Source organism: Quercus lobata, chromosome 8 (genome assembly GCF_001633185.2).
Source record: "Quercus lobata isolate SW786 chromosome 8, ValleyOak3.0 Primary Assembly, whole genome shotgun sequence".
In the NCBI taxonomy this organism is placed as follows: domain Eukaryota; kingdom Viridiplantae; phylum Streptophyta; class Magnoliopsida; order Fagales; family Fagaceae; genus Quercus; species Quercus lobata.
Genome location: NC_044911.1, coordinates 21,032,566 through 21,048,582, shown reverse-complemented (window position 1 = coordinate 21,048,582; position 16,017 = coordinate 21,032,566). Strand labels below are relative to the sequence as shown.

The window sequence follows — 16,017 nt, the reverse complement described above, 5'->3', positions numbered from 1 at the left end:
TAAAGTATGGGACGCAAAACAAAAGGCAATTGCTAAGATATTTGGGGATTGGGAGGAGTCTTACCAAAAGTTGCGAAAGTTGTTGTTGGCATACTTGGATGAGGACTCAGGTACCCAGTACAGCTATCACACCATACCTAGGCCAGACGAAGGTACTGCGTTACTACGCTATGTATATTGGGCATTCGCTCCATGCATTGCTGCATTCCAATATTGCAGGCCAGTGATTAGTATTGACGGGACTCATCTGTATGGTAAATACAAAGGGGTATTGATGATTGCAATGGCAACGGATGCTAACCAAAAGGTTTTGCCTCTCGCCTTCGCTGTTGTGAACAAGGAGTCAGGGGCTAGTTGGGGGTGGTTTTTAGAGTGTCTCAGGACTTCCATAGAGCATGTCATACCTAACGATGGCATTTGTATTATTTCTGACCGACATAAAGGTATCAAATGTGCCATTCGAGAGTGGCCTAGACGTGAGGACGGAAGAGAACAGGTATATCACCGATATTGCCTTCGACATGTTGCTAGCAACTTCAACAGACACTTTGATAACCCGATTCTAAAGGCATTGGCCTTGAAAGCTGGATATGCGAGTAATGAAGCTAAATTTAAGTCCATAATGCAAACCATTAAGGAGGCCGAGATTAATTTACTGAGGGGTGTAGACCCTACTGATACGCGGATTGAACGTTATATGCCATACACATATCTAGTGAGTGAGGATGTGGAGAAATGGACCCAGTCACATGATGGTGGAAGACGTTATGGGGCAATGACAACCAATATCTCCGAGTGCTTTAATGGGGTACTTAAAGGTGCCCGCGGTTTGCCCATTGCTGCAATGGTTCATTTCACTTGGTGCAAACTTGTTGCATATTTCCACGATCGACATAAACAAATTACTTCTGATCTCTCTCGAGGTAAGCTGTGGAGTGATTATGCAATGGAGATCTATAGCAGAAATGAGCAGAAAATTGCAGGACACACTGTGAGGAAATTTAATCATGCAGAGGGTGTATATCAGGTGGTTACCCCGTACAATGACCATAGAGGTGGAGGGGGAAACCACAGTCATGAAGTGCGCATATTTGCTAGAACATGTGGTTGCAGAAAGTGGCAAAACTTGAAGATCCCTTGTTCACATGCAATTAAAGTTCTTCAAGTCTGCATCTCAATGCGACCAACTATATTGACCCATGTTACAGTTTGAACAACGCCATTCTCACATATTCACATAATTTTGTGGTACCAAAGTCAGAGTCTGAGTGGAGGGACGTTTCCGGACCACGATGGGTGCCTGACCCACTGCTGTTGCGGGGCATAGGTCGTCCTGTGAAGTCAAGAATAAGGAATGAAATGGATGGGGTACGGCGAGAACGGGGAAGCCGGAGGGAAGATCCGGACTTGAGGGAGACTCAACCGAGGCAACGATGCGGAGTGTGTCATCAAGAGGGGCATAACCGTAGAAGTTGTCCCAATTCCCGTGGGGCATCGACAAGTGGTATTGCTATAAACTAGGCAAGTGCCCTCATTGTTTTTATATAATATATTCAAAATTTCATTTTCTTATTGTTCTTTGCATTTGGAAACTAATGACCGTATTTTAATTTTTGGCAGGCAAGCGGAAACTCGATTTTGCTAAGTCACATTGTACGTGGGACTTGTGGTTATCTTCTGTATGGACAAGTGCTAGGTGACTATGTAGAGTCTGTTGTATCAGTATGGAGAAGTGCTTGGTAACTATGTAGAGTATGTTGTATCAGTATGGTTTAGTATGGACAAGTGGTAGACAAATATGGAGACTACGTTGTATTTATTAGTTGTTATTTTGGTTATTGTTGAATGTTGTTGTAATTGAACTATTTGCTGTCCATTGTACTTGTTACTATAGTTGCGTTGTGCAGTTTTTGCCTATAATGCCAGCAATTATATTACTTTGGCATTAGTAGCTACTACTTTGGCAAATTCAACTACAGGGCCCTCCTTTGAAGCGATGATAGCTAGTATTGAATGTTTTTTGTCCGTTAATAGGGAACCTATAATGGGCATGAATAGTAACTGTTTGAATCCAGTTGTTTGCATATGATGTACGAGCCATTTACCAGTATCATATGCTTGTATCTACTTGTTTACCGCTGCTCATGTTATGTGTTCTGGATCTAGTTTACTGCTGCAGGGGAAGGGAAACCAATTATGGTTTACTGCTGCACGAGTAGGTGCCAAAAAAAAAAAAAAAAAACCCCAGTGGAAATCGACTCTCTGATAGTCGATTTCCTATGGAAATCGAGTATAAGATGGTCGACTTCCACTGGGAGATCTTTTTTTTTTTTAATCCCAAGTTGGGAACTAATTTCAACAGGCAAGTGAAAAGGGGTATTTTTATAACTTATTGCTTTAAATAGAAACGTATAGATGTAAAAAGTCACGAGAAATATAACAATTAACTCAACTTTCCTATTTTGTGCATAAAACTAACTACAATGCAGAAATTAAATTGCAAGAGTCAAATTAAATAAATTAGGTTATTTGTCTCCATATATTGCAAGGTGGCCCCTATGGGCATGCTGCCAAGTCTAAAAGCTCAAATTTGAAACTTTTTTACTTTATCACACAGGCTTTAATGTAAGACTTTGATAGACGGTATATTGTAACCATTAAAATACAGGTACTAAGCATAAAAATAGAATTCAAACGCCACTCATCTCAACGAATCATGCTATATTATTCAAATATTTGCATTCATATTCACGATAAAATCACAAGGCTGGTACAGTTTAAGTGGCAAAAGAGAAAGGAAAAAATTTGAGTAATGTTTTTTTACACATTAAAACATGTTATTTGAAACATAGTACCAAACACATTGACGTGTCTCTACGCCCCTTAGCATTCCAAGTGTCTCCCTAGTGGTGTAAGACATTGACGTGCCTAGAGAGACCGTCCTCACACATTCCACCGATGACATTGAGCTATAATCCATCATTGATCCATTCTTCACCAAATTGACCCCAACATTCAGCTCTCCACAATCAGATTGATAGATCAACTCATTATTGAAGATTTCAAGCTTCCACTGACCCTTACGTGCCACCTAAAGCCTTGAAGTCACATTCTATGCACTACACATGACACCACCCAAATAGACTTATGGTGGGTTAGGTTGGGTTGTGTTGGTGGGTTGGATACACACTCTACACAGGAAGAGCGATAACGATAAATTTGAACTTAGATTATTATAATATTTTCTTATATAAATGGAGAATATGTTATTATAGTGATTTTTTTAAAAATATATTATAGTTAGTTGACTAATTTAAACATATCCAAGAAGATTTTTAAAAAATTGTACACCCCCATTCTATGGAATACATGTTACATATTACAATAAGTTTAAATTATTATATAATTTTAGAATTGTAGCATTTTTTTTTCTTTCCAAATATAATTATTATACCTATATTGTTGAAATTTTAATTTTTAGGTAATTTTTTGAATTTTTATTATTTTTATTGCTTTTCTAGGGCCCATATCTTTATTTCCAATACCTATTTTTTTTGTATTTTTTAACCTAAAACTAAAGAGTTTGACAGAAATAGAATAAAATTTCATGCTTTTCAACCTAAAAATTAAGAAAAATAAAATAAAACTTCGAGCCCAAAACTGAATTGGACTGAATGGACCTAAGTGGACCGAATAGGATTGAAGTGGACTAAAATAGACTGAATGAACCTAATAGACCGAATTGGACTGCAGTGAACCGAATGAACCTAAATGGACGGAATGGACCTAAGTGGACCGAATTGGACCAAAATAGACCAAAAGGACCAAATACACTGAATTGGACCGAATTAACCAAAGTGGACCTAAGTGGACCAAATTAGACCGAAATGGACCAAATGGGACTTATTGTAAAGTCATAACCCTTGTAGGTCTTGCATGAAATACATATGCCAGATCAAACGAGAGCTAAAGTTGATGCCAAAGTTGGCACTTAACATAAAGTCATAACCCATGTGTTTATAGTTTTGATCTTCATGGCAGTCAACATGAGACCTATTATTGCCCAACTATAAAATGCTCACTGCTTGTTCCGAGAAACTAAAACTGGTTTTTCAAATGGAGAAACCATCTTGCTTCTACAAAACCATCAGTCACGAATTGCTGAAAATGATACTGTCCCTTTTGAAACACTATTTGAAAGAATCTTAACACAAGCTGATCGGACAAGTTCACAAAATATAAGCCAAACAATCTATAGAGGAAGTTCATACATCAAAAGGCACCATGCTATTCTCTCATAACTTGACCAATCAAAGACTTAAAAATAAAACGTATTATGCAGATCTTATATTAGTTGCTGGGAAGCATAAGCAGGTCTCCTTCCATTAACTTTACGCAGAATATGGTATCCTCAAGGCCATTCTCTGGGCAAGCCAAGGTCTTTCTGAATCTGGGTCAATGAAACGAGGCATGAGGAACTGTTCTGCTTCTTCGTCTATCAATTCTCTAGCCCATGCGACCCTCTTTGATGGGCAACTACCTGGCCCATAGCACCTGCATTTTTAATTGAAGCATTCCATACTTATTTAGTGTGCTATTAAGAATAAACTTTCATAAAGACACCAGCATCCATTTCAGAAGAAAAGTCAAAGAAAAGAAAGTACAACCAACTCCACCAAAACAGTAATCCAACATGTTATCAATTCATTTTCATTTTCATCTCTACTCAGCATCAAAAAAAGGTTATCAAAGAGCATCTGCACTTGTTACAAGCTACCAAATCATAATGGTAAAATTGGCGAAAATTTTATTGCAATTTATTAATTATATGGTCAAAAATGCGATGTTCATAATAAAGGCTTATGGTCATTAAGCACAGGAATTAGCAAGCAAAGAATTTGAGAAGCATGGTGATGTGTGCTGGCAGCAGCCACACCAAATTGACTATGCTGGGATTGGACGCTTACCAAGTTAATTGAGTCATACTTTTCATCAGCATCTGTAAAACAAGAAAGGTATGTTGTAAGCACTTCACACACTAATGTAGAATGACAACAATTGAATTTAGCGGAAATTCATACAATCAATCTAGTATCAAGTAATTACATAATTTTTTAAGGTAAAATACAAGAAGCCTGGCCTGCACAGTGCTTTCTTCTGCTTTTGATGCCAGGTACAAGCAGGTTGGAGCCACAAGACGCGGATCATATTCTGTCATACTCTTTCTGAAAGCACAAAAAGAAGTTAAGCTTAGCAAGCAAAAGCACAACTGGGCATAAAAAATTGCTTGAATGTGCTTTCTTATGAGATGATGCTATTTTTGTTTTTTGTTTTTGTTTTCTTGTTTTCACTTTCATCAGTCACTTCATCAAATTCAGAATCCTCAGTGGCATGTTCACTTTCAGAGTCACTCAACACATACCTTGTTTTCTAACTTGGTTCACCCTTTGAGGTCTTGCTCTTGCTGGTGCAACTTCAATAGTTTCTTCAGTACTGGCAGAAGTAGAAGCAGAACCCGAATTTTCTTCATTTTCAGTCACTTCATTTACCTTACCAACCCTTCCCAACACAGAACCACTTTTCTTGTTGAATGGAGATGCCCTCATCTTTCTCACTTTCTTCTCCAGTGAAATCCTGGAATTTTCAGCAGGCTTTAACATGTCAGTTAAAAGCTTCTGGGCCAATGTCTGAGGCTGCTGCTTATTCGCTGCACCTCTCTTCTTTGCCGCTGCAGGGGCCTTAACTGCCTTAGCATTTGCAGCCAGTTTTCCCCCGCCCTTTTTCCTCGCTTCTGGAGTAGCTACAACTTCTATCTCACATCATCATCATCATCATCATCATCAATTTCATTAATATCATTATAATCATCATCATCATCATCAGATATCTCCGAAACAGTTGCCAAGGGCTTCTTCTTCTGTGCAGCAGCAGCCCTTTTGCTAGGTTCTTTCTTCTTGGCTGGTACTTTGGGCACTTCAGTCTCCATGGCTGTCAGGCATAAAAACAAAGAGAAATTTACTGTGGGAATACTTACAGAAAAAACAGTCCAACACATTCCCAATGATCACGGTAAAAGATCATGGAAAAATAACCAAGAAACTAATTATTAGTGATGCTGAATCTCAAGTGGAAATTTTAGTTGGTGCTTGTAACATGGAAAATTTTTATCTATGTACATTACAGTATTTTGTTCTCTTATAATTGATTTTATGAAGAAGAATAATAGAAACACAATTTCTCACACAAGATCATATATTAACTGGTTTGCAAACAATATCCCCATATCATCCACTGTAATTTTTCTTACATTACAGCTGAGTTGTGTAAAGATCATAATAACACAACCTAATGAAATATAATAATATAGCATTTACCGGCTGATTGATCAGGAGATGCATCGAGGTTATAGGCAGCAAGTCGTTCTTTAAGCTCATCCTTTCCAAGGAAAAATAGAACATAGGAACAGAAACAGACCTTAGCAGGAGCTTTCCTAGAGCCTGCTCTGTCTTTGGGTTTTGCTGCCTCAGGAGCTTTCTCTGGTAAATGAAGCAGAAGTAAACCAAAAATCAAACAAAAAGTAATTCCCATATAATAAACATAATATTTTTTGACACTTACCAATTTCCATTGCAGCCACAGATGACGAGACAGCTTCTGCAACAGATTCTGCATTATTTGCCTTCTTATTATTGTTCTTGCGTGGGTTCTTGGGTGCTTGTCTAGCAGACTTCATAGCAGCTTCACCCCTTGCTTTGCCTCTCATTTTCTTTCTTAACTCCTCTGACTCACATCACTTCTCTCTAGCTCCTAAATGACATAAAACTAAAAACAGTCAACAAATAGAAAGACAGAAAAATAAACAAATCATCACAAGGAATTGTTAATTTTTCAGTCATACATCGAGTTGCCCCTCCAAAGCATCAAGATCTGTCCTCCAAAAGGACTTTGGAGTTTCCTTTCTCAAATCATCAACCTCCTTATTGACCTTATCCCTTTCAGCGCATAACTCCTGAACCTTCTCAATGGTCAAGCTTCCAATTGCCATGGCCAGTAGATACTCATAATCACTTATCTGTACCCCATTACTACTGCTGTCAGCAGGAGATTTCACTTCTGTTTCTTCTGTATCATCAGTTGCACCAGCAACTTCTGGCTCAACAGCTTTAGTTTTCTTTGGAAAAGGAGTGAAACCTTTTGTTTGCAGCTCAATAAACAGATCAGCTCTCTTCCTATTACTTACAATGATCTCTCCCTTCACAACTGCAAGGATAAACCTAACCTTGTTTTCTAACTTCAACAACTCCATTTCACGTTTGTTCAGTAGAAATTTCTGCACAAAATACAAAAACTGCAATTAATAATTGTTTCCCTAAGAAATGGCTGAAATTATTGAGTATCAGTGTTCTATTTGTGTTCACACAACAGGCCATGACATCAAAGGCAAAATAGACCCATTGTAATAAATTTGTTTTCACATACTCATTCTTCATCCCAACTAATGAAAAAACAATTTTTTTTTTTTTTTTTAACAAGAAAGGTGTGTTCCAAATCACTCATCACTAATACATTGCCAATGCCAACTGCTCCACACCAACATTCTTTCAAATCTCCTCTCAAGATATAAATTCTATGAAGCAGCTTAACAAGCTTGCAATTTCTTAAAGCAACAAAGTTTTTCAGCAATTAGATTCTTCTGGAAAAAAAATACAAAAAATAATAATAATAAACAAAATAGATTCCAATATGTTTGACTGTAAGTCTGCTATAAGATGCTTCCAAAAAGAGAATTTACTTACTACATTCAGGATTTCCTAGAGATTAATATTCATGGAGGAAAAAAATAAATAAAAATAGACCTATGTGGAATGTGGTCAACTTGTAAATAAAAATAATTCACAATACTTGGGGATGTTGAACAAATTACTGGGAACTCTCAGCAGTAGAAGAAAAACATATGCTTGTCATGACGAATACCACCTCTATTTGGCAATAAAAATAAGTAGAGAAAAGAATGAAGCTTACATGGTAATCATCCATGTAATCACGACGGTCCTGCATAACAAATTAAACCTTGAACTTAGGACAAACTTTGAAACAATCATACAAGTCTTTTGAGTCCAAAAAATAGGGAGAGTTTTAGAGAGCCAGGTAGGGGGGGGAAGCTCTCTAAAACTCTCCCTATATGGAATGTGGTCAACTTGTAAATAAAACAATCATCAATCTGCATCAGTTTCCTATTATAAAATTCCATTAAAATAAAGAAGTGTTTCCATCAACTGATTGGCAGTACATTCAACATTATTTAGAAAAAAGGCCAAAAGCTTCCAATGAAAATCTTGGTTGGACACAACCACAGAGGAAATTCATTGTATTATTATGACATCTTCACAAAAATAAAATCTTGATATCAAAAATGTCTTTTGTCACGTCTGTAAAGAAGCCTTTGATGGGGAACAGCCATTAAATACACAGAAAATGCAACACAATCAATTAATTAATCACAGAAGACCAAAATTTCCTCAAAAATTAAAGGATTGGCTGGCCCAAGCCTATGATAGGCTTTATCACTTTTATCATAAGGGTGATCATCAAACAACCAAAAGAAACAGATGAAATCATGAAAAATTTAAAAGGAGTGATGCCAATTGTACAAACCCTTCTGTATCTGTCCTTATATCTATCCCTGTACCGTCGATCATAACCCCGCTCTCTTCTCCTCCTTTCACCTTCTTCTCTTGCTCTTTGAGCTTCCTGCATGATGTTTGAAGATTTAAAATCACTTGGAATGAAATTCAACTAAGACTAAAGAAATTGCAATCAGCAGTAAGTATCGTTAAGAACCTCTTCCTCTCGTGCTTTTCTCACTTTCTCTGCTTCCTCAAAGGCCTCTTTTTCAATCTGAAGTTACAGAAAAGATATGCAAATAAGGAACTGCTATTGATCTGGAATCTAACAATGAAGTTTAAGGAGAAGGGCCACACCTCCCTGTTTGCAAATACTTCTTCCACAACTTGTGTTGCATAATCTGGGTCATCACAGATCAAAACATTGTCGTAAACTGACCCACCCTTTACCTGCATTATTTGACCCCATTAATCATATAGTTTATTGATAACAAGAGCAACATAATAATCAGTCTATCTAGCATAGTAGATTGAGACTTATGTCCTACCTGCCAAACCTCAATTCCTACATACTTAATTGGCTTAAGCACATAAACATCAGGGTCATCTTCAAACTCTGGACATAGGAAAAAGGAAACCACTTAATGTCAACTTCAAATTTTTGTACCTGCGGTCCAAATTATTTTATATTTTATAATCAATGAAAAAAATTATATAGGTATGCTTCACAATACCTGGATTATCAATCCAAGGAGTCTTCCATTTTCCTTTATAATTGGGGTTCTTAATTTTCTGTCAAGTCAAAAAAGCAAGCTCATGAGAAACTGCAAAGGAGAATCAAGCTTCAAGCATTTTTGTGTATCTCTTGAGCTCAATTGGCATACCTTGGGCTTCCATGGTCCTTTATACACTGGATTAGGTACCTTTGGGGGTTTCCACGCACCATTCTCTTCATCATCCCAGTTATCAGGCTGATCAGGGAAACTAAATTATGAGATTTTTTCATCTTCTATCATATTTTTCGTTTTTTTTATCTTTTCTATAGGCACCATATCACAAAATAGCAGCATTAAACATCAAACTGGAAAAAGGGAAATGAGGAGAGAAGTGGAACGTAAAGCAGCCTTTTGAAATATAACTAGCCCTACAAATTACAAAAGGCCTAGTGTTGGGTCCAACATCATTAAAGCCAGGCATTAATTCATATACATGGCTTTGCATATGCATGGCTTTGCGTATGCATGGCTTCTTAAGCAGAAACAGGAATATCAGAGACAAGAAAAAGGGAAAGAACACTAGTAGTTCCCTTAATAAGAGCAACCAGTGGTTGAAGAGTATTTCTGTTCATATTTTAGATATGGTGTGACATTAGGCTTGAACTCATTCAATTAAAAGGAAAAAAGCAGACTAAAAAATGGGTAGAGAATATGTATTATTTTAAATGGTATCTTCCAGGCCTCTGTCAAATATCTCAGAAAATTCTCTATAGGTTAATTCATCAAAGATACTTGCCATCATCTTGCAAAAATTAAAAGTCTCGACTTTCAATCACCTGAACTTGCATATGTCCGTATTCCCTTACAAGCGAATTCATGAGTGAATAAAAGAAAATCATTTTATTTAATTTTTTTTTTATTTTTTTATTTTGGTGGTGAAAAGCCTTGAAACAGTCTCCTACACACCACCTCCACTAACACAATCACTCAAAGTAACTTATGGACCTTTGGGTGAAGACAATTTTCATGCATTTGGTCTGCAGGTAGAGAATTCACAATTTTCCCCCTCAATTATATTAATAGACGTAAGGATTGAAATGTCTCATTGTGATTGCTCAATCCTTATTTACTGTATTTATAATTTGTCCCGTTGTTCGCCTAACAGATAAACCGTCTCTTTTATCATAATAATAATAAAAGGAGCCAAAAATGCATAATATTTTGGAGGTCTCTCTAATCTCTATTATATCCAGGGATAGGGACTGACAACATACATTTTTTAAAAATATGATTTATAAACCCAAAAAAAAAAAAAAAAAAAAAAAAAAAAGAGATAGATATTACAAGGATCCCCCTAATTAAAATACAAATAACCTATTTTCGACTAAAAAAAATATTTTTAAATTTTAAATTCATTTAATTAAAACCAAACTAAAGTCCAGGTTCAAAAAACGAAATTCACCACACAAAAAAAAAAGTGAAATCTTTAGTGGTGTGTTTTACCTGCCCATTCCAAATGGCTTCTGATCGATGGTTGGGCTGCAATGTCAACACTGACCTTAGGGGTGTCCACGGGTCGGTTCGGGTCGGGTTTATGCCCAACCCGCAACCGACCCGCTTACATCAGGTGGCTGATGGAACGACCCGCTGCCGACCGCCGACGACATCGGGTCGAGTCGGATCGGTCTCCGGTGAACGACGGTCGGGTCGGTCGGCCTCGGTACTGAGAAAAATCACGGAATCTTCGCCGGATTGACTTAAATCCACCGCATAAGCCCAGATTTCAGAGAAAATCACAAGATCTAAGCAAAAATTGAAGCAAAAAGCACTATATCAAGCCCAGATTTGAGCAAAATCAAGCAAGAATCGAAGCAAAAATCAATCCCAGATCTGAGCAAAATCGAAGCAAAAGCACCACATCTAGCCGGATCTAAGTAAAAATCAAGCAAAATCTTCATCTCCCCACCGGATCTAAGCAAGAAAACCAAGATCTTCACCGGATTTAAAGAGAAAACCAAGATCTTCGCCGAATCTGACCAAAAACTACCAAACTTCTCACCGAAATATCGACAAATTTGAACGGATCTGGGTAAAACCGGCGTTCTTTCTTCGCTTTCGTCGGTCGGATCGGGTATATCGGGTTTTGAGGAAGAAAACCCGCCATCCGAACCGCCTAAAACGGTTTTTGGTGGCGGAGACCCGTCTCCGACCATCACCGGCGTCGGGTCGGCCGGTTTTCGGGTCGGCCCGGACGGTTTGGGCGGGTGGGTCGGTTTTCGGGTTCTGATGGACACCCCTAACTGACTTGTCAATGGGGCCAGGCTGTGCATGGTTAATCTGTCCAGCATTTGCAGCAGCCATACTGCACAAAAATGATAAGCAATTAGCACATACTAGACATTATTGAAAACAAAAACAAAAACAACCTAAAAAATATTGTCAATAATAATACATAATGAAACAAGGTATGCATTTGATGTTACATCTAACTTTTTCTTTTATATAGGTTATTTGAACAAACCTCTAACAAAACCACAAAATACAAATAATTATTACTTTCAAGTTGCATCCATCTAATAGGTCAAAAATAGAGCACAAAGGAACAATCTCTGTCCCAAAGCTTTAATTAAGCAACTTGTTGTTGTGTATGTATTGCATGGTTTGCAGAGTGCATATGAGAGAGAGAGAGAGAGAGAGAGAGAGAGAGAGAGAGAGAGAGAGAGAGAGTTCAATAATTTGAATAACTGATTATTGACAATTATATGGCATTAGATTTTTTATTTATTACAATATGCAAAATACGAGAAATAATTTTAAAAAAGAATTCAATATGCAAAATAATTTAGTTTAGTTATCTAAAAGAATTCAATATTCAAAATGCTAAAGCTTGTTATTCCCTAGAATCATCAACAGCACTACAACACTGGCTTGAAGCTGTAAGTTCATATGCTTATACCAGACATGCTTCTTTCTAAATCTGATGCAGTTTTGTTCTTTCTGCTTTTTTTTACGTTTCCATCTAAAAATGGAGAAAGTAATATTTTCCTCAAAACAATCTAATTTTGGTCAAGTGATGGTTTCAAAAACGACTGCTGTATTAGATATTAGGAATTTAGGGGACATGTATTCCTAGTCACTTCTCATAATAAGACTTAAAAAAGAGAGTCAAACTTGGCCAATGTATGCTTCCTATATAGGAATTGGTGACTTTTTTTTTGGATGAAATTTCAAATTGAGCTCAAGTTTTGGGCTTTTGAATAGTGGTCTAGCTAAGTACATATCTTCTATGGATTTATATTTTTGGATATTAATAGGTTCCATGTTGTTAGTCCCCAATTAATAGGTAAGGAAGTAGAATCACTGGACTAATGGGCTTTGTTAATCTTTGTTTTTTTTTCAGATTGATCCACGCCATCGTTATGGACACAATTTACACTTCTACTATGATGTCTGGTCTGATAGCAAGAGCACCCAACCTTTCTTCTACTGGTACTCATGAAAATTAACTTTTTCTTTCTTGGTATAATTGCTTTTGATTTAGCCTTATCCTTCTTTATCACTCATTTCTAACTTTATTTTTCTCCTCCTCTGAAACTGAAGGTTGGATGTTGGTGATGGTAAAGACCTAAATCTTGAAAGGTGCCTAAGGACTGTTCTACAACGTCAATGCATCGCGTATCTTGGACCAGTAAGTATTACTAATCATACCATCTGTTACTGCATTCCAATAATACACCCCCTCTCCATTTTAAATGTGTTCATTTCATGGTTTAGATTAAATATTACAAATTTAAGTGTATCCACTGCAACATCATTTAAAATTTTAAGTAACATGGCTCTTTATACATTAGATCCAAAAAATAATATCTTAACTGTGAAATGGACCCCCTCCAATCTTGTTTCTTCATCAAATTTGTTGTGTTGAATTTACATGCACACACTCCCATAAGCATCTTTGCAACCTAGATAAGTGCCTAGATAGATAACTAAGTGGCTTCTTATGAATGTGGATAAGTGCATATATTTCACTATTTCACTGTTATAACTTTACATTCTCTGTCGTTTGGTATTACAGAAAGAGAGGGAAGCATATGAAGTAATTGTAGAGAGTGGAAAGCTTTTATACAGGCAAACAGGGATGCTTATTAACACAGTTGAGGGTTCTAAGTGGATTTTTGTGCTCAGCTCATCAAGGGCTTTGTATGTGGGTCAGAAGAAGAAAGGTGTTTTTCAGCACTCAAGTTTTCTATCGGGAGGTGCTACATCAGCAGCAGGGAGATTAGTTGCCCATGATGGGGTTCTTGAGGTACTATCTATAACATAGCATAGACACAATTATTGATTTTTCATCATGTTGCAGTTCAATTTCTAAGCCAAATGCATCTCTCTCTCTTTCTCACACACGCACACACACACACACGAACACACCAGCATCTTATATATTGGTCTGTCAAAGAGAAATTTGGATTTTTAAGTGCTTTGCTTATTAATTTGTCTTATTTCATTCCTAAGTGTTTATCTGCACAGCAGTACATTCTACATTTCTTATGGTCTTTCTAAAACCTACCAAAGATGAATCTGAAGCATCTGTGTTATCTGCAATCAAATACCCAAATTCATCCCCTTCAAAGCCACACCACATGTCATGCCATTTTTTTGTCCTCCTTCATCACAATAATATACTCAAACAAAAAAAATAAAAAATACTGATGTTATCTAAAATTCATCCCCGAAATTTGTCTTAATTCGAACATAAAATTCGAATCTAAAAAAGTAAGTAACTGAGAAATGGCATACTTGAAAAATGGGAAGGAATTGAAGCAACAATCTGGGAATGAAGAAGAATGCTTCTTATACAAAAAAAAAAAAAAAAAAAAAAAAAAAAAAAAAAAAAAAAAAAAAAAAAAAAAAAAAAAAAAAAAAAAAAAAAAAAAAAAAAACCAAACAAACAAACAAACAAACAAAACGAACTGATTAAATTGCAAAATGCATAAAGGGACTCACCTTTTTTTCTTCTATTTCTTTCAGATACCGCGTAGGTGAGCGAGAGAGTGAGAGGGTGACTGAGACTGGGCCGGTGAGGCTGAGAGGGTGAGTGGGTTGGGGCCGGCGTCGGCGACAGTGACGCTGAGAGAGTGAGAGAAGGAGAGGGTGAGTGAGAGTGTCGGTTTGCTGAGACAGAGAGGCGTTTGACTGATGAGGGAGAGTGAGTGGGTGGGTGACTGAAAGAGAGGGTGACTGGGTTGGGGTCGGCGTCGGCGACGGTGATGCTGAAAGAGTGAGAGAAGGAGAGGGTGAGTGAGAGTGTCCGTCTGTAGAGGCGTTTGACTGATGAGGGAGAGTGAGTGGGTGGGTGACTGAAAGAGAGAGCGTTAAATTCAAAAATATGCTATTAGAAATCGACTTTCATAGACTCGGTTTCCAGGTCCACGTGGGTCCACGTCAGTCCACGTCAATGGCACGTGACACCAACATGGAAATCGACTCTCTGATGGTCGATTTTCAGATGGCTGCCACCTGGCAATAACGCCACATCAGATGCCACGGACCACCAAAACCGACTCTGTGAGAGTCGATTTATACAGCCCAAAATCGACTGTCATAAACTCGAGATGTTACTAACCCAATTTCTTTCAAAACCGGACCTATTAACTAGATAGTTGGGAAATTATGCCTATTTTCCCATTTCGTTCCATCCCAAACCCATCCAAACTCGACCATTTGACACCCTTAGTTTAAACTAGTGTTCTCATTTTAATATACAACTAAAACACCTTTTTGATCTATACTGACATTATTTTCAATATGGTCCTTAAGTTTTCTCAACTTTTATTTTAGTTCCTATGCTTTTAAACTTTTTGTTATTTTGCACCCTATCATTGTTTTACTTACTAAAACTACTATTTTTAAACTACGTAGCCTATTAGCGATGTAGGTATTTTCTGTCAATGTGACAACGATAATAGCCAAAATGAAAGCTTCAAAAACTTAAGGACCAAATTGAAAACAATGCCAAAATATATGGACAAAAAGGTATTTGGCCTACAACGAAAATACTTACCTTAGCAAATTGAGAAATTTTTTCATTAATGCTACTGCTTCAGGTGTCGTCAGAAGAGCATCTTGACAAATACAATGCTACCACTTGTGTCATTAACGTCCCACTGCAACATCTCTTGAATCAGGTTGTATGTATAGACTCGGAACCTATGGCCCTTGCCCACCATAAAACAAGTCACATCCTGACGGAAGGAGTCATGTCTGGATTCCAATCCTATTTCATTTACGTTCCAAGAAGTTTCGAGACTAGCTATTTCAATCTCCTTTTTTTTTTTTTTGGATTGGGTTGAATGGACTTTGACCTTGCCTGATCGGGTTTGGAGAGGGAATCCACATATTTGTTGGGTTGAATAAATTTTTTGGTCGTGTATTTGTCTAAATCTATATATTTGGTATAGGTAAAGATTTTTTTGTTGAATTTATGTAGGTTGTGTTTGGATGGTAACATTTGAATTTGGATTTGAATTTGAAATCTTTTGATTTAAAATACTCTGATTTTAAATCCATCGATTTTAAAATTCCTTATTTGGGTCTCTTTAAACAATGAAGGATTTGAAATTCCATTGTTTTGACACCTAAATTTGGATTTGGATTTGGATTTATGATCAATAAATTAT

General features: G+C 37.0%; 3 protein-coding genes across 4 annotated transcripts; 1 reads left to right on the top strand and 2 right to left on the bottom strand.

Moving 5' to 3' along the window:
* Window positions 1-4,134: 4,134 nt before the first annotated feature.
* On the bottom strand, window positions 4,135-6,509 carry LOC115957987 (DNA topoisomerase 2-like). 2 transcript variants are annotated; one of them, XR_004084431.1, is made up of 4 exons: window positions 5,423-5,528; window positions 5,107-5,225; window positions 4,968-4,999; window positions 4,135-4,554 (listed from the first exon to the last, which is right to left on the bottom strand). XR_004084431.1 is itself a non-coding variant. In XM_031076347.1 (4 exons), exons 2-4 carry the CDS (start codon window positions 5,658-5,660, stop codon window positions 4,537-4,539), a joined length of 288 nt encoding a protein of 95 aa, XP_030932207.1. In that variant the 5' UTR covers window positions 5,661-5,988; window positions 6,475-6,509; the 3' UTR covers window positions 4,135-4,536. The 2 variants fall into 2 exon arrangements, 1 of the variants encoding a protein (XP_030932207.1); XM_031076347.1 differs by lacking the exon at window positions 5,107-5,225 and adding an exon at window positions 6,475-6,509 and having other exon boundaries at window positions 5,423-5,988.
* A 171-nt stretch (window positions 6,510-6,680) lies between these two features.
* Window positions 6,681-11,701, bottom strand: LOC115956589. Its single transcript, XM_031074918.1, has 10 exons — window positions 11,400-11,701; window positions 9,509-9,608; window positions 9,359-9,416; window positions 9,173-9,240; window positions 8,982-9,074; window positions 8,842-8,898; window positions 8,656-8,751; window positions 8,023-8,052; window positions 6,899-7,330; window positions 6,681-6,807 (listed from the first exon to the last, which is right to left on the bottom strand). Exons 1-10 carry the CDS (start codon window positions 11,699-11,701, stop codon window positions 6,772-6,774), a joined length of 1,272 nt encoding a protein of 423 aa, XP_030930778.1. The 3' UTR covers window positions 6,681-6,771.
* A 94-nt stretch (window positions 11,702-11,795) lies between these two features.
* Window positions 11,796-13,704, top strand: LOC115956587 (IQ domain-containing protein IQM5-like). The gene is made up of 5 exons (XM_031074917.1): window positions 11,796-11,805; window positions 12,242-12,276; window positions 12,741-12,829; window positions 12,941-13,028; window positions 13,416-13,704. Exons 1-5 carry the CDS (start codon window positions 11,796-11,798, stop codon window positions 13,662-13,664), a joined length of 471 nt encoding a protein of 156 aa, XP_030930777.1. The 3' UTR covers window positions 13,665-13,704.
* The last annotated feature ends 2,313 nt before the right edge of the window (window positions 13,705-16,017 follow it).